Source organism: Carcharodon carcharias, chromosome 1, assembly GCF_017639515.1.
Source record: "Carcharodon carcharias isolate sCarCar2 chromosome 1, sCarCar2.pri, whole genome shotgun sequence".
Classification (NCBI taxonomy): domain Eukaryota; kingdom Metazoa; phylum Chordata; class Chondrichthyes; order Lamniformes; family Lamnidae; genus Carcharodon; species Carcharodon carcharias.
In genome coordinates, this window is record NC_054467.1 from 114,736,126 (window position 1) to 114,755,889 (window position 19,764).

General features: G+C 42.5%; 1 protein-coding gene across 8 annotated transcripts in view; it reads right to left on the reverse strand.

Moving 5' to 3' along the window:
* Window positions 1–11,905: 11,905 nt before the first annotated feature.
* LOC121280429 (LIM domain-binding protein 2) overlaps window positions 11,906–19,764 on the reverse strand; it is a 330,324-nt gene continuing 322,465 nt past the window's right edge. For 6 of the 8 annotated variants that reach the window (XM_041192706.1, XM_041192886.1, XM_041192969.1 and 3 more), the window contains one exon: window positions 11,906–12,684. In XM_041192706.1, coding sequence (XP_041048640.1) covers window positions 12,454–12,684 — 231 coding nt within the window. In that variant the 3' untranslated portion in view covers window positions 11,906–12,453. The remainder of the gene's footprint in view (window positions 12,685–19,764) is intronic. The other 2 variants (XM_041192619.1, XM_041192810.1) reach the window with 1 other exon arrangement.

Below are 19,764 nucleotides of genomic sequence, written 5' to 3' on the forward strand. Positions count from 1 at the left end.
ACCAGCCCTGTCTTTATCTTTGTTACCGCCACAACATCATACTCCTACATGGCTACCTATATCTCCAGCTCGCGAAACACATTTACCACTTTGTGTTCACATACATGCACTGAATGTTTACTTTCGACTTTATTACATTACCTCTCTTTTCTGACCCCACCTAATACCTTACTATTTCTTACTCTGGTGCTATCTGCCTCTGCCAATTCTTTTGCACTTTGCTTTTCTTCGCTATGTTACCTTCTGGTTCCCATTCTCCTGCCAAGTTAGTTTAAATGCTCCCCAATAGCACCAACAAACTGCCCTGCAAGGTCTTTGGTCCTAGTTCTGTTCAGTTACAGCCCATCCAGCCTGTACAGGTCCAATATTGCCCAGATCCAGTCTTAATGTTCCAGGCATCTAAAGCCCTTCCCCCTGCACCATCTCTCCTACCACGCATTCATCTGCTTTATCCTCCTATTTCTATACTCACTAGCACATGGCCCAAGAGTAATCCGGAGATTACTATATTTGAGGTCCTGCTTGCTAGGTTCTTTCCCAGCTCATTATATTCTGCCTGCAGAACCTCATCCCCTTTTCAACCCATGTTGTTGGTTCTGATATAGATCGCAATTGTTGGCTGTGCACCAAACTCCCTCAGAATGCTCCACACCCTCTCAGTGTACAGCTGAGCCAACCGTGGTGCTGTGAACTTGGCACTCCCCAAAGGAACCAACACTCTCACAGTATTCAGAGCCAAACACCATTCGGAGGGTGAGATACACTCCAGGGACTCCTGCACTACCTGCCTTGTGCTCCTTGATTGTTTGGTGGCCACCTTTTCCCTCTATGCGTGCACACCCTTAAGTTGCAGGATGAAAACATCCAGAAATGTTCTATCCACAAAGCTTTCAACCTTGCAGATGTACTGCAGTGATGCCAGCTGCCACTCAAACTCTGAAACCTAGAGCTCGAGCTGCTCCTGCTGATAACATTTCCTGCATATGTAGCTGGCCAAGATATGTGAAGCCTGGAGTCCTGGCATACCCGCATGGAACGGGATATGCACTCCATGGAACTGCCATGCCTCTATTTATTAGACTGTTAACTGACTTAACCAAAATCAACTTAAGACTGAAATAAATACAGCTTCACCAGCTACTTAACAATCTGCTGCTTCCATTATGCTGACATCACTTTGTTTTATAGGGAGTTAACATAAATGTTTTATCTTTTTGTAGTTTTATTAATTAACTTAACTAATTAAGCTCTAATTTAATATGGTACTTATAGTTTTCCAGTCCTAATTTAAACCACTGCCCAAGCTTAGAGGGAAAAAAACCTTTACACTCACCAACCGTAATTTACCTGCTGTGCTATGATGTCATTCCATGATATTGTTTTGTTGATTTGTTTAACATACTGCTCTCCCTATCTCTCTGTCTCTGTTTTATTTCTGCTGTCCTCTCAGACCTCCCACTGTTCACCCAATGCTCTTCCTCTCTCTCTGTCTCTGCTTTATCCCTGCTGAATATTAGAAATATGATTAACCCCAGAGAATTGTACTGAACGCAACACATAAGGTCATGGACTATTTAGATAAGTTAGAGCAGGCAGGAGAAATGATATAATAGCAAGGTCACCAGGCAAGTTAAAGAAATTGATCCCGCGGGACATTGGAAGTTAACAAAATTAACTATTCAGGTTAAGTCTCTTTAAGATAGGAAAAACATAGAAAATAGTCAGGGTGTTCGACAATTCATCAGGTCATAGTCGCCTCTGAGGCTGGCCAGTACTTGCCCCCACCATTCCCCCCCCGTTAGTAGTCATCTCCAGGGCCAGGCATCAGTTGCCCCTGCCCCCCAGCGCCCCTGAGGCCTGTAAACAACAGTTGAGCTGTGGGGAACGCTGCTGTTCACCCACCTCATTTCCCCCAAAGTGAAGGCCGCCAAGCGCACGTCACCTGTGTGCTGTTGTGAAACACGACAGCGTGCTTTCCCGCTGACATGGACGGACGATACGGTGGGGTTCCAAGAGCCTGGTGGGATGGCCTTTTAATTATATGCTAATGTATTACAATTAGCTCCCCGCTGACCGATGGCAGGAAACGCGGTCTGCCATTAGCAGGCTGAGTGGACGATCGCGACCTGCCTTCACGCTGTCGGGAAGCAGGTCACACCATATTTTCTGCGCATGCCATCTATAACACCTGCAGCCAACGGGCTTGGAAAATTCCTCCCCTTCACGAATGCTGCTAGACCTGCTGAGTTTTTCTAGCATTTTCTGTTTCTATTTCATGCTTACTATCTTTTGTTTTGGATTTTTTTAAAATAAGGGAAAAACAGTACCTCACCCCAGTTGTGTTCCCTTATGGCATGGTAACGTATTCTATGTTTGGACAACTAATATACCTAAAGAGTTTTCCTGTTTTGGTTGATTTAATTACTTTAACTAACTATATAAATAGCTTTTGCTACTAATGTGCTCAGTTCTATGTGACTGTAAAACTCTTGGAATGATGCCCAGCATTTTAGCACGTTGTGCTTTTCTCTTAAAGCTACGTGTTACCTCAAACACGTATGGCAACTTAAAATTAACCATAATGCAAATAACTGCTTGTTAGTTAAAGAAATGGTTTAAAAAACTCACATTTTTACTTCTTAATAAAGGAGGGAATATAGGACCAACAGTAGACCATTCGGGCTTGTTCCACTATTCAATTAGATTTTTAAAAATTCATTCACGGGATGTGGATGTCGCCGGCTGGGCCAGCATTTATTGCCCATCTCTAATTGCCGAGAAGGTGGTGGTGAGCCACATTTTTGAACCGCTGCAGTCCATTTGGTGGTAGGTACACCCCACAGCACTGTTAGGAAGGGAGTTCCAGAATTGTGACCCAGCGACAGTGAAGGAACAGCAATATATTTTCAAGTCAGAATGGTGAGTGACTTGGAGAGGAACTTCCAGGTGGTGATGTTCCCATGTGTCTGCTGCCCTTGTCTTTAAGATGACAGTGGTTGTGGGTTTGGAAGTTGCTGTCTAAGGTGCCTTGGTGAGTTGCTGCAGTGCATTTTGTGGATGGTATACACTGCTGCCACTGTTCGTCGGTGGTGGAGGGAATGAATGTTTGTGGATGTGGTGCCAATTAAGTGGACTGCTTTGTCTTGGATGGTGTTAAGCTTCTTGAGTGTTGTGGGAGCTGCACTCATCCCTTCCTTGACCTCTCTGTCTCAATTTCTGGTGATAGACTGTCCACCAATATCCATTACAAACCTACCGACTCCCACAGCTACCTCGACTACAGCTCCTCACACCCCGCTTCCTGTAAGGATTCCATCCCATTCTCTCAGTTCCTTCGCCTCCGTCGCATCTGTTCTGATGATGCCACTTTCAAAAACAGTTCCTCGGACATGTCCTCCTTCTTCCTTAACCGAGGTTTTCCACCCACGGTCGTTGACAGGGCCCTCAACCATGTCCGGCCCATCTCCTACGCATCCGCCCTCACACCTTCTTCTCCCTCCCAGAAACATGATAGGGTCCCCCTTGTCCTCACTTATCACCCCACCAGCCTCCGCATTCAAAGGATCATCCTCTGCCATTTCCGCAAACTCCAGCATGATGACACCACCAAACACATCTTGCCTTCACCTCCCCGGCGGCATTCCATAGGGATCGTTCCCTCCGTGATTCCCTGGCCCACTCCTCCATCACCCCCTACACCTCAACCCCCTCCCAAGGCACCTTCCCATGCAACCGCAGAAGATGCAACACCTGCCCCTTTACTTCCACTCTCTTCACCGTCCAAGGGCCCAAACACTCAATTCAAGTGAAGCAGCATTTCACCTGTACTTCTCTCAACTTAGTCTATTGCATTCGTTGCTCCCAATGCGGTTTCCTCTACATTGGAGAGACCAAATGCAGACTGGGTGACCGCTTTGCAGAATACCTTCGTTCTGTCCGCAAGCATTACCCAGACCTCCCTGTGGCTTGCCATTTCAACACTCCACCCTGCTCTCATGCCCACATGTCCGTCCTTGGCTTGCTGCATTGTTCCAGTGAAGCTCAACGCAAACTGAAGGAACAGCACCTCATCTTCCGACTAGGCACTATACAGCCTTTCGGACTGAATATTGAGTTCAACAATTTTAGATCATGAACTCTCTCTTCCATCCCCACCCCTTTTCTGATTTTTCCTCCTTTTTGTTTTTTCCAATAATGTCTATAGATTTTTCTTTTCCCACCTATTTCCATTTTTTTAAATGTATTTCCATCCATTGTTTTATCCCCACCTTTTAGCCTTTTTCAATTCCTTCACCTCACCCCATCCCCACTAGGGCTATCTGTACCTTGCTTGTCCTGCTTTCTACCCTTAATTAGCACATTCCTTTAGACAATATCACCACCTTCAACATCTCTTTGTCCTTTTGTCTGTGACATCTTTTGGTTATCTCCATCTATCACTGGCCCTCTATCCAGATCTCTTCTCCCAACCCCCCCTTAAACCAGCTTATATTTCACTCCTTTTCTATTTTTATTTAGTTTTGTAGAAGAGTCATGTGGACTCGAAACGTTAACTGTGTTCCTCTCCGCAGATGCTGCCAGACCTGTTTTTGTCTGGGATTGAACTTCACAGCTTGGCAAATCTCTGCATGAAGATGTTTCTCCTGCCCTTTATTAATATATCTGTTTAGATATATTAATAAAACTGCATCAGGTTACCAACTCTGAAATAAATCAAGAAATACTTTTAATGGCAAGAAAAATTAAATAACTACATTATGTTATGCTGCTGGTTCATGGAAGATTTTGTGATTGTGCAAATTAATTTTAGTGAAAACTTAAAGTGTAACCACAACAATGCAACTTTAAACACATTTTGGGTTCAAATTTCTAATTGCAACCAAAGCAGAAACTTTATCCCCTTATCTTTTACAAACTGCTTATAACACAGAACATGCAATTTGGCCAAACGATTCCTTCTGGTATTTATGATCAACGTGAACTTCCTCCCAACATTCTTCATCTAACTCCATCAATGTATTCATCTATTCCTTTCTCCCTCACCATCTTATCTATGTTCTGCTGTAATGCATCAATGCTATTTACCTCAATAAAACTTTTTGGTAGTAAGTTCCATATTTTAACCACTCTGGGTAAAGGAGTTTCTGAATTCCCCATTTGATTTATTAGTAACTATTTTAGATTTATGGCTTCTGGTTCTGGTTTCACCTGCAGGTGGAAACATTTCTACATCTACCTTAACAAGCCCTTGCATAATCTTAAAGACCTCTATAAGTTATCCCTCTTTTTTTCTGGAGAAAAAGCCCCAGCCTGTTTATTATTGTCGCGCATTCTTGAATCCTTAACTACTGATGCAATCTCAACACAGTGACTTCAGTTCAGAATTAGGTAGACCTTAACTCCAGATTTAGAAAATTCGAAAATACCTGAGTGTGAATTACAAACCATTTCAAACAAATACTTCAAAATTCTTCCATTTATTCCATACCTATGATGCATATTTTTCTATCAATGCAATTTACATTTCTAGGTGCTAAATTTAATTCCCCTTTGTCCATTCAACTTAAGTCATTTTTTAAATCTACTGCTGTGTTTATACTACTCTTCCCAGTTTAGCATTGTTAGTATGTTTGACAAGCAAATTTTTGCTTTCAGATTCCAGCTTATTTCTATTGAAGCACTGACCTGTGCTTCCCTTCAATCCCTCCTCCAACCTGATATTATACTTCTCACATTACTTTATTTTGACCAACAACTTATCCAGTTCCATTCTCTCCCCTGGATGCACTTGCCTCTTAGTTTTAATTAGAAGCCTTTCACATGCAGCTTTGTCAAAATTTTTATCAAAGTTCTAATAAACTGGCAATAAGTTTCACTTTGTAATGTATATTAGTGACATTCTCAAAGAAGTCAAGCACGTTTGTCATTTTCTTTTAAATCTATAGTGGCTGTTTATTAAGCTATTGTGGTACATCTACTCCTCTGAATAGTTTCTATTGTTTTAAGTTATTGATATTAGTTGTAGTTGGCTGGTTATTTTGGTCTATTTTAAAATTGTGCTTATGTGTTGGCTGGCCTTGAAGAACCAGAACAGGATTATGCAGATAATTGCAAGGAAACTAAGCATCAGCCGTACTGTTTTCATTTTTTGACAGTTCAGTATCACCACTATTTAAGGCTAGATGGGGAGTTCTTGAGAACAATACTACCATTTGATTTACTGACTATTAACACCAGTGAGGAACATTCACACTGAAATAAAGAGAAAGTAGAATGAGGCCCATGCTTCCATTTGAATTCTGATGGAACTTGTGTTCGAAATGTTAAGTCATCCCTTTCAATATCTGGACCAATTAGTTGGGGTCTTGCTCCATAGCCCTGAAGAAGTGTCAAAAAGCACCTGCATTTGCTGTGTGTTGCAGTGGGATGACACTTGTACCCAGAAGAGTTGGAAGGGCCAGCTAGCAGCAGGGGAGAGCAGGGTGAGGACTTGAATTGTCAGGGTGATGGCAGATCTAACCCTTTCAGGGGATTGAGAAGAAATAAGTAAATTACAGGAAGGGACAACAGGTAGCAAGGTGTGGCAGGGGCATCTCATGACTTTGCAGGAATAGGTCAACTGTCTCATTAAGGGTCAGGCTACCACTGCAGTTGCTCCTACAAATGAAGGAGGCACAGGAGATGAAGAAGTATGGCACGCACACTACAATGTGGTGAGAGTAGCAAACATCGATACATGAATAAAGGTGGAATAAAGTAATAAAGTTAAGGCCCCTCTGTGCAATGTTTATGAATGACTTTTTTCAGAACGTACATATGGTGTTAATATTGGCAGCCAAATTCCATGAGCAGGATTTTACGTGTCGGCGAGCGGGGGTGAGGCCCGCTCGCTGATGCATAAAATGACGCACGATGACGTTGGGGGTAACTCCCGACGTCACCAATTGAGGCCATTGACAGAGTCAATTAAGTAATTAAAGGACCTGCCCGTCCAATCTTAAGGTTGGCAGGCGGCAACTAGAAAAACATGAAACTTCATCCACGGAGAGGATAAGGTTTCGTGTAGGTTTTTAAAAATTTTAATAAAGTTTTTGTGAAAATTATGGACATGTCCCAACTCATGTGACATTGTCACATGAGGAGACATGTTAGGGAAATTTTACTTTTCTATTTTTAGGTTTTTGAGCCGATCTCCCTGAGGATGCACTTAGCCTCAGGGAGCTGAGTGCGCTCTTTCGTGCGCATGCATGAAAGAGCGCACTGTTGACTTTGGGATTCACCCCCTCCCCACACAGGAAGCACAGAGCGTTTCTGTGCGGACATCACGCTAGGTACGTAAAACAGCACCGCACCCTACCAATCGGGGGTGCCAATCGGAAGCGCGCCTGTGTGCGCCCGCCCTTCAACTTCCCCCCCCCAACGGGGGGGATAATTCAGCCCTATGGGTGGTTGTGAAGGTGGAAGGGTAGGGGGCCAGTCAGTTTGTATGCACAAATGGAAGATCAAGAGGACCATAGGACAGTTCATGTGGAGGCTTAAGCAGTATTTTAAAATGAAACCCAATGACTCTTGAGGCATCAATTTGGTGTTTTTCTTTAAGCCTAACCCAGTTCTTTATTCTTCTTATGGTGGCAGCCTTGTGAGGTAATGGGTTGCACCATGGTGGTCAACTCAGTTAAATATCGCCTGTTGTGGCTCAGGAGCCCCACTTTGGCATGGCAGTGACTTCCACACTTGCTGCAGAAGAAGTCTGTTGGCTGAGAAGGTGCACGATTCACTGACATCTGTTACCTCTGGGCCCTCTTCTTGACCAGCTGAGCATTTTGTTTCTGTTCCCCTCTTTCAATGACCCTTCAGCCAGCCTCCAGAAGCCACGGCCGCCAGCGACTGGCCCCCAGTTGTTAGTGTCAATGTCTGCCGTTTTCATATCTTGCTTGCAGGGTATCCTTGTAGTGCAGGTGTGGGTCCCCAGGAAGTTGTGACCAGTGGCCAGTTCACCATACATTAGGGGCTGAATTCTCCGGTCGGTGAGCAGAGGCGGGGCCCGCTCGCCAGCGCATAAAATGACGCGCGGTTCCAGTGCAGCGAGCGTGCAGCCGAGTCGGTTGCGTGCCCGCTGAACTGTCAAAGGCCTGTTAAAAACTAAGGTTGGCGGGCAGTTCATTTCATTGCTTAAATGAGTTTATAAGGTTAGCGGGCAGGTGAAGAGCCCAGGCAGCCTCCGCATTTTTCATGAAACCTCATTCATGGGCGGGATGATGTTTCATGAAGTGTTTTAAAATCCAATAAAAATTTTTAAAATAATTCTTTGACATGTCCCAGCTCATGTGACAGAGGGGGCATGTTTTAAAGGTTTTTAATTACTTTATTTCAATTTTTAAATCTCAACTGATCTCCCTGAGGCACCTGGGTGCCTCAGGGAGATTTCTGTGCTCTTTCACGTGCATGCCAGCCCCAACTCAGGGAATCCCCCCCGCCCACACAGGGAGTGCTCAGTGCTTCTGGGCAAACATCACGCTGGGCGGGCCTTAATTGGCCCGCCCACATAAAATGGCAGCGCGGCCCCGATTAGTGGTGCCGATTGTGTTCACACCCACACTCGCCCGCCCCACACAACCGCCCCCAATGGGGGGAACATTTTTCCCTAGGTCTTTGGATATACAGCCGTCATCCATCTGATGAAAGCAAAATACTGCTGATGCTGGAAATCTGAAATACAAACAGAACATACTGGAAAAACTCAGCAGGTCTGACAGCATCCATGGAGAGAGAAACAGAGTTAATGTTTCGAGTCTGTATGACCCTTCTTCGGAGCTAAAGAGAAGTAGAAATGTAATGAAATTTATACTGTTTTATGGAGTGGAGCAGGTGAAGCTGGATAGAAGGCCAGCGATAGGTGGAGGCAAAGGAGAGATTGACAAAGATGTTATGGACAAAAAGACAAAGGGAGTGTCAATGGTAGTGGTAAGGGCTAAAGGAGGTGCTGATAGTGGCATAAAGGTCAAAAAGCAGGATGTGTTAATAGCAGAACAAAGGTAAGCACTCTGGGAAAGAACATGGGACAAGTAACAGATGACCCTTTTGGGTGTGTTGGCAGTGGTTGGGGAAAATAGATGGAAAAAGGGAGAAAAAAAATCAATAAAAAGGGGATAAAACAATGAATAAAAATCAAAATTAGTGGATAAAAAACAAAAATAAATTTTTAAAAGGAGGATTAAAAAGGGTGAAGATAGTGGAGAGAGTTCATGGTCGGAAGTTATTAAACTCAATGTTAAGTCCAGAAGGCTATAAAGTGCCTTTATAATCGGAAGATGAGGTGCTGTTGCTCCAGTTTGGGTTGGGCTTCACTCGAACAAAGCAGTCACCCAGTTTGCGTTTGGTCTCTCCAATGTAGAGAAGACTGCATTAGCAGCCTCGAATGCAGTAGACTAAATTGAAGGAGGTTCAAATGAAGTACTGTTTCACCTTTAAGGAGTGTTGGGCACTTGGACGGTGAGGAGGGAGGAGGTAAAGGGGCAGGTGTTGTATCTTCTGCGATTGAATGGGAAGGGGATGAGAAGTTGGGGGTGCTGGAGGAGTGGACCAGGGTGTCCTGGAATGCTGACAGGGGGTGCGGGTGGAGTGAGGGGGAGATGAGTTTGGTGGCGGCATCATGCTAGAGTTGGCAGAACTTCACTTTTTCAGGACGGTAGAGCAGGACTCCCAGCCAGCCAGTGCAGTTATTGAAAGGCCTGATTCAAAATGCTGGTCACGTGTTCCACCAGAATCTAAATGGCAGCATGGGCCTCATTGTACTTCATCTTTGTCTCAGTGTGAGGGTTCCTCACTGGTGTTAATAGTCAATACAGCAAATGGAGGTATTGTTCCCAGCAACCCTCCATCCAGCCTTAAATAGTGGTGACACTATGAACTGTCACAAGATGAAAACATTGTGGCTGCTGGCAAGTTTTCTTGCAATCATCTGCATTATTCTGTCCTCGTGCTTCAAGGCCAGCTGAACTTGAGTATACTTTTCATCTTGCATTCATCAGGACAGATGCAAGAACACCAAATTTCAAAGGGAACAACAATTTATACTGCATGAAAGAAGTGTGCTGATTGGTTGATAAGTTAACTGTGATTGGTTGAGGTGTTGCCATGGAGAATGTACCAGGGAACTATTGTTCCCCATATTTTTGTTTAATTAAAAACAGCCTCAACATGTTCCTTTTGTAGCGGACAGGTCCCTGCATAAAAATATATGTATCTTCTAGCCAGTGTAAGTGAGCCACATTGCGAACCTGACTGATGGTCTTCAATTGGTTAGTGTAATTCTTAGCACACTTGGAATTGTTCAGCAGGTGCTGTCCAATCACGGAATCACATCTAACGTTAGACAATATGTTCTGAGTTTTGCAAGCATGGGCAGGTTGAGTACTGTCAGTACTCTGCCAATTGTGAACAGCCGAAGGGACTTGTCATTTGATACGATCCACCAGTCGTTGGAATGTATGGCCTTTCCAGTTTCTTTCAGCAATATTCTGAACTACCAAGTGATTATTTGTATATCAGCTGAACGTCGATGGAATGGAATTCTTTGTGATTCATTTTATGCCACTGACGACTTGATGGTTACAAGGCTTCCATCATTAAGACCCTGCAGATTCAGGAATCCTGCCACTTGGTGGAAGCGCAGCATTATAAATTTTAGAAAACTGAAGGTTAAACTTAAGTAACTAATATAAAATATTAATGAAAGAAATGGAATGCTTTTAAAAGCTAACTTTAAAGAAAATTGTTGTCAGGATGTGGGACACAGAATCACAGTGAGATACTGACAAGGTCACATTTACTGTTAATGCCAAGTTGCCCTAGAAAGGTGGTGATGGGCCTTCCCCTTAAACTGCTGCAGTCCTTCTGATGATGGTGCTTCGTAGGAAATTCCAGTGTATTAACCCAGCAATTATAAAGGTAATGCAGATATGTCTTAAGTCAGGATGGTGTGTGATTTGGAGGCTGATGGTGTTCCTACAATAGTGCTCTTGTTCTCCTCAGAAAGAAATTGCACAGGAGGGAAGTGCTATTGAAGTAACCTGACTGAGTTTCTATTTGATACAAGCATCTGACTAGATTCCAACAGTAATAACCCTACAAACTGTGAAACATCACTGACAAGGATACAAAACAAGTATGTCACTTGAGATGCCTTTCTTTGTCCATGCGTCTTACTTAACTATGTTAAAATGAAGACTCATTGCATTCTATCATCATCATCACCCCCCCCCCCCGCCCACCCCAACACTCCCGGGATTCCTATAACATACAGCCTTTAAACCTAAGCTTGGTGTCACCCCACTTGTTGATTTGCCTTGGTTCTCATCTTCCACTGTCCTATGAGCCCTGGGCCTTCAATTAAGTTTCTCAATTTAAAACAAGATGTAATAGATTTATATTACCCAATTTGATCCTGTTTTCTTTAACAGCTTAGAAAGATTGTCTTCCACAAAACATGTTATTACAGCTTACTGTTTTGGTATTTGATTTTGCCATCAATATAAGAAAATTGCACATCGATTTGCACCATACTGAATGTGCATATTATTTAATTACAAGTGTTTCCAGTTTCTAAAATAACACAGCTGGAATTTCACTGTAGATATCTGAGCAGCATTTTCAGTAAATATGTTGGACTACCAAGCCTGTTAATGTTACATTCAAAATATTAACCATTTACATTCCCTTATGATAACAATATCCAATTCATTGTGCTGCTTTTTTTGGCTTCAGCATCAAGAGTTAGTTTGAAAGTTCAGATACAGGATGTTCAGGTAACCGTTGTGTTATATCTTCTGCAATACCTACCAATAGTTACTGCATAAATTCTCTACCAGATTTAGTGGAAAGATTAACTATCAGACATGTGCAATCATGTTACCACTGTTTATTGGCACACTTAATTAATGGCAAAGCATACATAAAATACATTTGTATAATGACACAAGGACTTATTTCTAACTTTCACATACTGTGCTGAACATTTATGTGAATGAAATAGTTTCTGCTCTAAATTATCTGTTAGTCCCCTTACAAAAAGCTTACATAAATACACAAGCAAAAGTTGGACCAGCAAAGATTCTTGCAAAACCTGAATAGAAAGGATAATCACTACCAGATTTCCATGATAGCAACTGTTCAAACTTAGGAACAATTCAAAGAAACTACAAACATGTCACATTAAGATGCCCACAAAATATAATGGGTTGCCTGGCTTATAATACCAGCTGGGTTTTTAAAGCTTTAAATATGAACTCACTAAATCAAAGTAGAGAGGTCTTAATATTTTAATACTGCTGAATGCAGACATTTTCAAACAAGAAACTTTCAGGTGCAGCCTGGAGAAAGAAGGTTGGGGGGGGCGGGGGTGGAGGGGGAGGGGAAGCACAAAATTTCATAATAAAAGTGATATGTTTCTGTTTATTGAGAGGCTTGTGGTGTGGGATTTTCTGATTTACTCTCCTGACTAGACTGGGCTTTGCTGTTCCAGGGGCTGTTACTTCCCAGTGCAGGAGAGTTATTGAAATCTTCCTCGTCATCAATGCCATTTGCTGCATCGTACTGCGTATTCTCTAATCGAGTGATCAGTCGCTCATCCTCATCTCCGAACTCTCCACCCATCAGTGTCGGTTCACCCACCACCATAACATCCTATAACAGGAACAAACAGTCATGTGGTAAAACACTGCAGAGATTTTGTTTGAATACCTAAGACTGTGATGCAAACTGGAATGTGGATGCATCTAGTAAACATGTAATACAATTTTGGATTTGATTGATTAGTCAGGACAAACTTTATCTTTTATTTAACCAACAAAGCTGTCAAACAACTATTCTACTTGCGATTCAGGAGGACTATACAGAATGTGTGAAGTTAATTATTGCTATTCTGTCAAATGTTAACCAAACACAACAGGTCCTAATCTTTAAAATTTTAAACTATTATTTCTAACTCATTTTTAACCTATTGCCTCAGAGGTCGAAGCAAAGTTTGATGTTACACTGCAAGAAGCAAAAGTACTGTATAGTCAGTGACCACTAGATGGTGTATTTGTGCTGTTTTAGTATATTGTGACACTATAATGCAAGAAAAAGATTATTGAGATCATAAAGAACAAACATTGTTTAAATATATAACACATGCCATTTGCAATTTACTAGGTCTACTATCAATTAATGGTGTATCTTCAGTAAATCATCAGTACCCACTGTTGTATCCTCTTTCTCCACGTGTTAATCTCAAGACTTCCTACAGATTAGCACGAGATGAAATTTGAGCAGTCCTTAGCAGAGCCTTGGACCTCAATGGCCTTGTGTGCTTCTCATACACATGAAAATACATATATGCAAAATCCTGATCACTGCAATTTGATTACAATTTTCACAAGCAAAGAATGCAAAAGATAACACACAATTTGATGCATTTATGCTTTCTTCAGAGATGTTGATATATGAGAATTGTGGAACTACAATATTATATGAAGTACAGTTAGGTGGAAACTTTTGAAACATGATGGCTTTGGTCCCAAAAATGATGATTTTTCAGTTAATTTCTGAGAGGGAGTACAAAAAGAGGCGACATTTCAATTGCATTCCACATAGAATTGTTTCAAGTCTATTTGAACAAACTTCTAATTTGATTGCATGTAATAAATGTGACTTTTTTATTGTGTAAGTTCTCAGTATTACAACACCCTGCTTTATATGTTGTCAGAGTTATATTTCTTTACTTAACAGCATTCTGTTTCTTTACTCACTTACCATGAACCATAGAAAAGTTATGGCACAGAAAAGGCTATTCAACCTATCGTGTCTGTGCTGGCTCATGTTCTGATGTATTTGAATTGGAGCTGTGGTAGATATTTTCAAATTATTGATATGTAAGTGTATTCTTGTGAAGCCAGTTGTGATCTTTTCAAATTCAGAAGACACATTGTCATTGACTCTTTGTAGATTTGCTATCCACATGTAACAACCGCTTTCCATTAGAAATGCTATTTGGCTGGAGTTTTGAAATCTGCCATTGATATCACTCTGGATATTTCCCTTGTTCACTTAAACATATTGCCAAACTTATTTAAAAAATCAAGAATAAATCCCAGAGAAAGATCTGTCTCTAGAAAAAGAGAACATCCATTCAGTTATATTCTTGTCTGTGAAAAAGAGAAAAATCTTGACAAAAACATTCAACTTTTTTTTTTTACTTATTCACAGGATGTGGGTTTCACTGGCTGGGCCAGCATTTATTGCCCATCCCTAGTTGCCCTTGAGATGGTGGTGGTGAGCTGCCTTCTTGAACCGCTGCAGTCCATGTAGTGTAGGTACACCCACAGCGCTGTTAGGGAGGGAGTTCCAGGATTTTGACCCAGCGACAGTGAAGGAACGGTGATATATTTCCAAGTCAGGATGGTGAGTGACTTGGAGGGGAACTTCCAGGTGGTGGTGTTCCCATCTATCTGCTGCCCTTGTCCATCTAGATGGTAGTGGTCATGGGTTTGGAAGGTGCTCTCTAAGGAGCGCCTTGGTGAATTCCTGCAGTGCATCTTGTAGATGGTGCACACTGTTGCTACTGTGCGTCGGTGGTGGAGGGAGTGAATGTTTGTGAATGTGATGTCAATCAAGTGGGCTGCTTTGTCCTGGACGGTGTCCAGCTTCTTCAGTGTTGTGGGAGCTGCACTCATCCAGGCAAGTGGGGAGTATTCCATCACACTCCTGACATGTGCCTTCTAGATGGTGAACAGGCTTTGGGGAGTCAGGAGGTGAATTACTCGTCGCACAATTCCTAGCCTCTAACCTGCGCTTGTAGCCACAGTACTTATATGGCTAGTCCAGTTCAATTTCTGGTAACCCCCAGGACGTTGATAGTGGGGGATTCAATGATGGTAATGCCATTGAACATCAAGGAGCAATGGTTGGATTCTCTCTTGTTGGAAATGGTCTATGCCTGACACTTGCGTGGCATGAATGTTATTTGCCACTTGTCAGCCCAAGCCTGGATATTGTCCAGGTTTTGCTGCATTTATGCATGGACTGCTTCAGTATCTGAGGGGTCGCGAATGGTGCTGAACATTGTACAATCATCAGTGAACATGCCCACTTCTGATCTTATGATGGAAGGAAGGTCATTGATGAAGCAGTTGAAGATGATTGGGCCTAGGACACTACCCTGAGGAACTCCTACAGTGATGTCCTGGAGCTGAGATGACTGACCTCCAACAACCACAACCATCTTCCTTTGTGCAAGGTTTGACTTCAACCAGCGGAGAGTTTTCCCCCTGATTACCACTGACTCCAGTTTTGCTAGGGCTCCTTGATGCCACACTCGGTCAAATGCTGCCTTGATGCCAAGGGCAGTCACTCTCACCTCACCTCGGGAATTCATCTCTTTTGTCCATGTTTGAACCAAGGCTGTAATGAGGTCAGGAGCTGAGTGGCCCTGGCAGAACCCATTTTGGCATCAGTGAGCAGGTTACTGCTAAGCAAGTACCACTTGATAGCACTGTTGATGACACCTTCCATTACTTTACTGATGATTGAGAGTAGATTGATGGGGCGGTAATTGGCCGGGTTGGATTTGTCCTGCTTTTTGTGCACAGGACATACCTTAATTATTCAATGTCGTCTTAAATTCATAGAAGAATTATTTTGGGCTAAATAGGAAACAAAGCAACTAATAGGGCAGAATTTCACACATGGCGGGCAGGCTTGGTGAGGGCTGGCGGGGGTGGTCGGGAAGCTGACCGCCACCCGCAATCGTGGTCAGAAGGCAATTTCACGCTGGCGGGTGGCAGCACTGCCTGTGCAGGCGGGGTGGGGGGTGTGGAGTATGAGCGGGGTGAGCGAGACCTTTGTGCATACGTGCGAGTGCACGCTTCATAATCTCCCTGAGGCACAGAACTGCCTTAGGAACATGAAGAGATGTGAAAAATAAATTTTAAAAACAAAAATGTAATGAAACGTGTCTCCTCATGTGACTCTGTGAGAATTTCTGCCCATAGGATTGCAAATAACAGGACTCTGTCACATGAGCAGGGTCCTTTTTTTAAATCAACTTTGAAACTTTTATTTTACTTTTATTTGCTTTTGGAAACCTCATCTCGCCCATGGATGAGGTTTCCAAAAAAATGCAAAGGCTCCTTGGCTTTTTTGCCTGCCCACCAACCATTAGGTTGGACGGGCAGTGAAAAATTTAAGTTAATTGATTACTTAATGACCTTTTCAGGACTTTTAATTGTCAGCGGGTGTGCTGCCTGCTCTGGCGTGCGCTCACCGACCGAACTATTGTGTGACTGCGCATTGACATCTGCACGCGTGGCCGACACCAATGCGCATCATTTCATATTCGAGCGGGACGGACGCATGCCCACCCGCCGAGCGAGAATTTCTGCCCATAGGATTGCAAATAACAGGACTTCATCATAATCTTTACTGCTTATTTTTTTGTTCTGTTTTATTTTGCAACCTGTTCCAGCTCCTGCCCATCTAGTTTGTTTTATTCTTTCATGGGATGAGTGCGTCTCAGGCAAGGTCAGCATTTGTTGCCCATCCATGATTGCCCTCGAGAAGGTAGTACTGGTGACTCAGTTGCCATCATTATCAAAGTTGTGTATTTACATCACTTCCTTTGAGTTTTTTCCCTATATTTTTGAAGCACCTTCGAACACTGGAACCAATGTAACCAAAGATATACTTTTTCTACAAAACTCATTCACAATTGTTTAGACAAATTCATTGCACACCAAGAAATCAGTAATTTCAAATGCCAGAGTTAAATGCAGATGAAATTAAGCCGTATTGTTTTCTACCTTTTTAAAACATTTTTAAACAGACACATTGGCCTGAATTTTCCAGCACCACCCCCCCCCCCCCTCCACCCCCCCCACCCCCCACGGCCGGTTTCCCCACAGTTGAAATCTCCGTTCACATCAGCGGGACCAGAAGACCCCGCCAGCATGAGGGGCTGGAAAATCCCAGCCATTGGCTTCGCTATTAACTCCTCCACAACAAGTGGGAGATGGTCAGGGGTTAAAATGTCAAAGGTGTGGAATGTGATCCTGACCTACTGCATGCATTGCTGTTTTTACATTGGCAAGCTTTATGGCATCTGAGTGACCAACTGCGGCGAGGCAAGACACTTCATTAATGTATTTAAATTGGGCATCCACAATGCAATTTGGAACCCAATTGGAAGTCACAACTACTGCGCATATTTCCTAAAGGCTGGGAAACCCTGTAATGAAAGGGATATAGAAGCTGTCAGCTCAACAAGATAAGTGTCTTTTCTAGCACTACTCGTGGGCAAAGAGCTGCAGGAGTGCTCTCCATGGTTCCTCAAGAAAGCCTTTGGCATCCCCTCTGTTGATTGTGCTCTCTCTCTCCCCTGATTGCTGACCTACCCACCCCCTGTCTAATGTCCAGTTCTGTCCTTCCCTTCCTCAGTGATGATGTCTGCCCTCCCTCCCCAATCACTTGCCATGATAACTAACTTTCCCATCTCCACTTCGAGTCGGTCCCTTGCTGCGTCCCCCAGCCCCAACTGATTTCCCTGGCCAGCCTCCAACCAGGCTGACAATTTGGCTGCCTGCCAGGTGGGAAATTAATTCAAGAAATTATAATGAGGACCTCCCCAGCCTTGTTGGGTTTTTCCACATTTTCAACAAACCCTGCTCCTTTCATAAAAGCAAATGTGGATGCTGGAAATCTGAAACAAAAACAGCTGGAAAAACTCAGCATCTGCGGAGAGGAATACAGTTAATGTTTCGAGTCCGTTTGACTCTTCATCAGAACTAAGAAAATATAGAAATGAGTTGAAATATAAGCTGGTTGAGGGGGATGGGACAGGTAGAGCTGGACAGAGGGCCAGTGATAGGCGGAGGCAAAGACGAGATTGCCAAAGATATCATGGACAAAAGAACAAAGGAATGTTGATGGTGGTGATATTAGCTAAGGAATGTGCTAATGGCAACATTAAGCTCCTTTCATGCCTCCTAGTAAAGAACATGGTCATTGTTTCTATGCTGAAAAATTTCAAGTCGGCATCTCCAAATGAGGATAAAAGAAAAATCTTAAAAAATGCAGCAGGAACCAACGTGAAAATGGGCCAGGAACTAGGGGGCATAAATTTATCTTCAAGAGAATAAACGAGGTTAGGATCATTTTGTAATGTTTTGAAAAGGGAAGTGCATCAATATTAGAAAAAGCCAATAATTGAAAAGGTATTTGGGAATGATATTAAGTAGATAGAACAGGTAAGATGGGCTGAATGGTCTTTGTGCTGTAAAACTCTATATTTTAGTCTTTAAATAGCAGAAAAAACTTGATCTACAATGACATGACTGTAATTTCATTAGTGTTCATATAATTCCCATGTATTAAAAAATGTTCATATCTTTTCCCTTCCTATCCTAATGTGTTCTCCAGAAAAGTTTCTAAGAATCCACTTCATCTGTGCCAATCAGCATATAAGAGCTAGGATTTTTGGAGGAATGCATTGTGTGATCCATTCTTCAGTTCACCATCCTTCCTTGTGAGCAAGTGCTTAGCCTTCTCCATTCTCCAACTCCTTGATCCCACAGCTGAAACTGGTAATTCATTAATGTGCGATCATGCCATGGATGGTACAGTACACAGGCATAATGTGGAATGACTAAATGGTAATAAACTATTGCAAAACTTTTCGAGAAACTAGTCTACATGTTGTCAATAGGAAAAAATCCATTCACAACCATGGCATTCAACAGGCCAAAGAAAAATCAGTGAAACACAAACTCACCCTTTATTACAAATAGTTTCTCTCTTTCAGTAAAATGGATTCTCATTTCTGCATTAGTTAGTATTTTGAAGATTACAATAAATAAAGCGAACACATAGCTAGTGATCACAGGGCTGGCATGGAGGTGAGGTTATTAACCTTCTGAACTGCTACACATGTCCAGGAGTGAGATTCTGCATCTCTGAAAATGATTAACTGCTGAACAGGTTTATTTATGTAATCCATCAGCTTGTTCCCAAAGTTGGCAAGACGTTCAATCCTCCAGCCACCAGCAATCTAGTGTTTGTTCCACTGCTTGATTACTGTAATTAATTTAGGTAAAGTTTTTTTTAAAAAAAGAGAGATAACAATGCACATACTGATGAGATAATTTGCATATGTAATTAAGTCATTAGCAAAAACCTGCTGATTGCCAACAAGCCTTAAATTTACCATCTGTTACCGAAGTGTCTGTCACCTATAAACATATTGGAACTGTACAACAATCTGTGCAGAAAATGTTCCAATTTGCCCAGCTGTTATAATAAACAGGATGTCAGCATGGAGGAAGACAGCCTCTTACTAATTAGCAATACACTGATGAATAAACTTACTCATCTCATTAACAGAAAAATAACTCATACATGTGGGCAAGCAAGCGCTGCAGCTAATCAGGAAAATATACAGGGACACTAAGTCAAAGAAGAAATGATGTAAACAAAAGATTGTTTTAAAGAATACACGCTGTAAAAATAAACAAGGACTTGAAAGGCCCGTAACCCTCAATAATACACACTGGCAGCTGAACTAGTTGTTCAGACACTCACACCCTGCAGAGGGCAGTAATACAACCTGCAACTGAGGCTCAGCATAGATATGTCTTACAATCAAATTAGATTAAAAGTCCTTCTTTTGTGGAGTCACTAATGACTGATCATGACATACCATTTCCTACTCCAACTCATCATTCCCAGGGCATC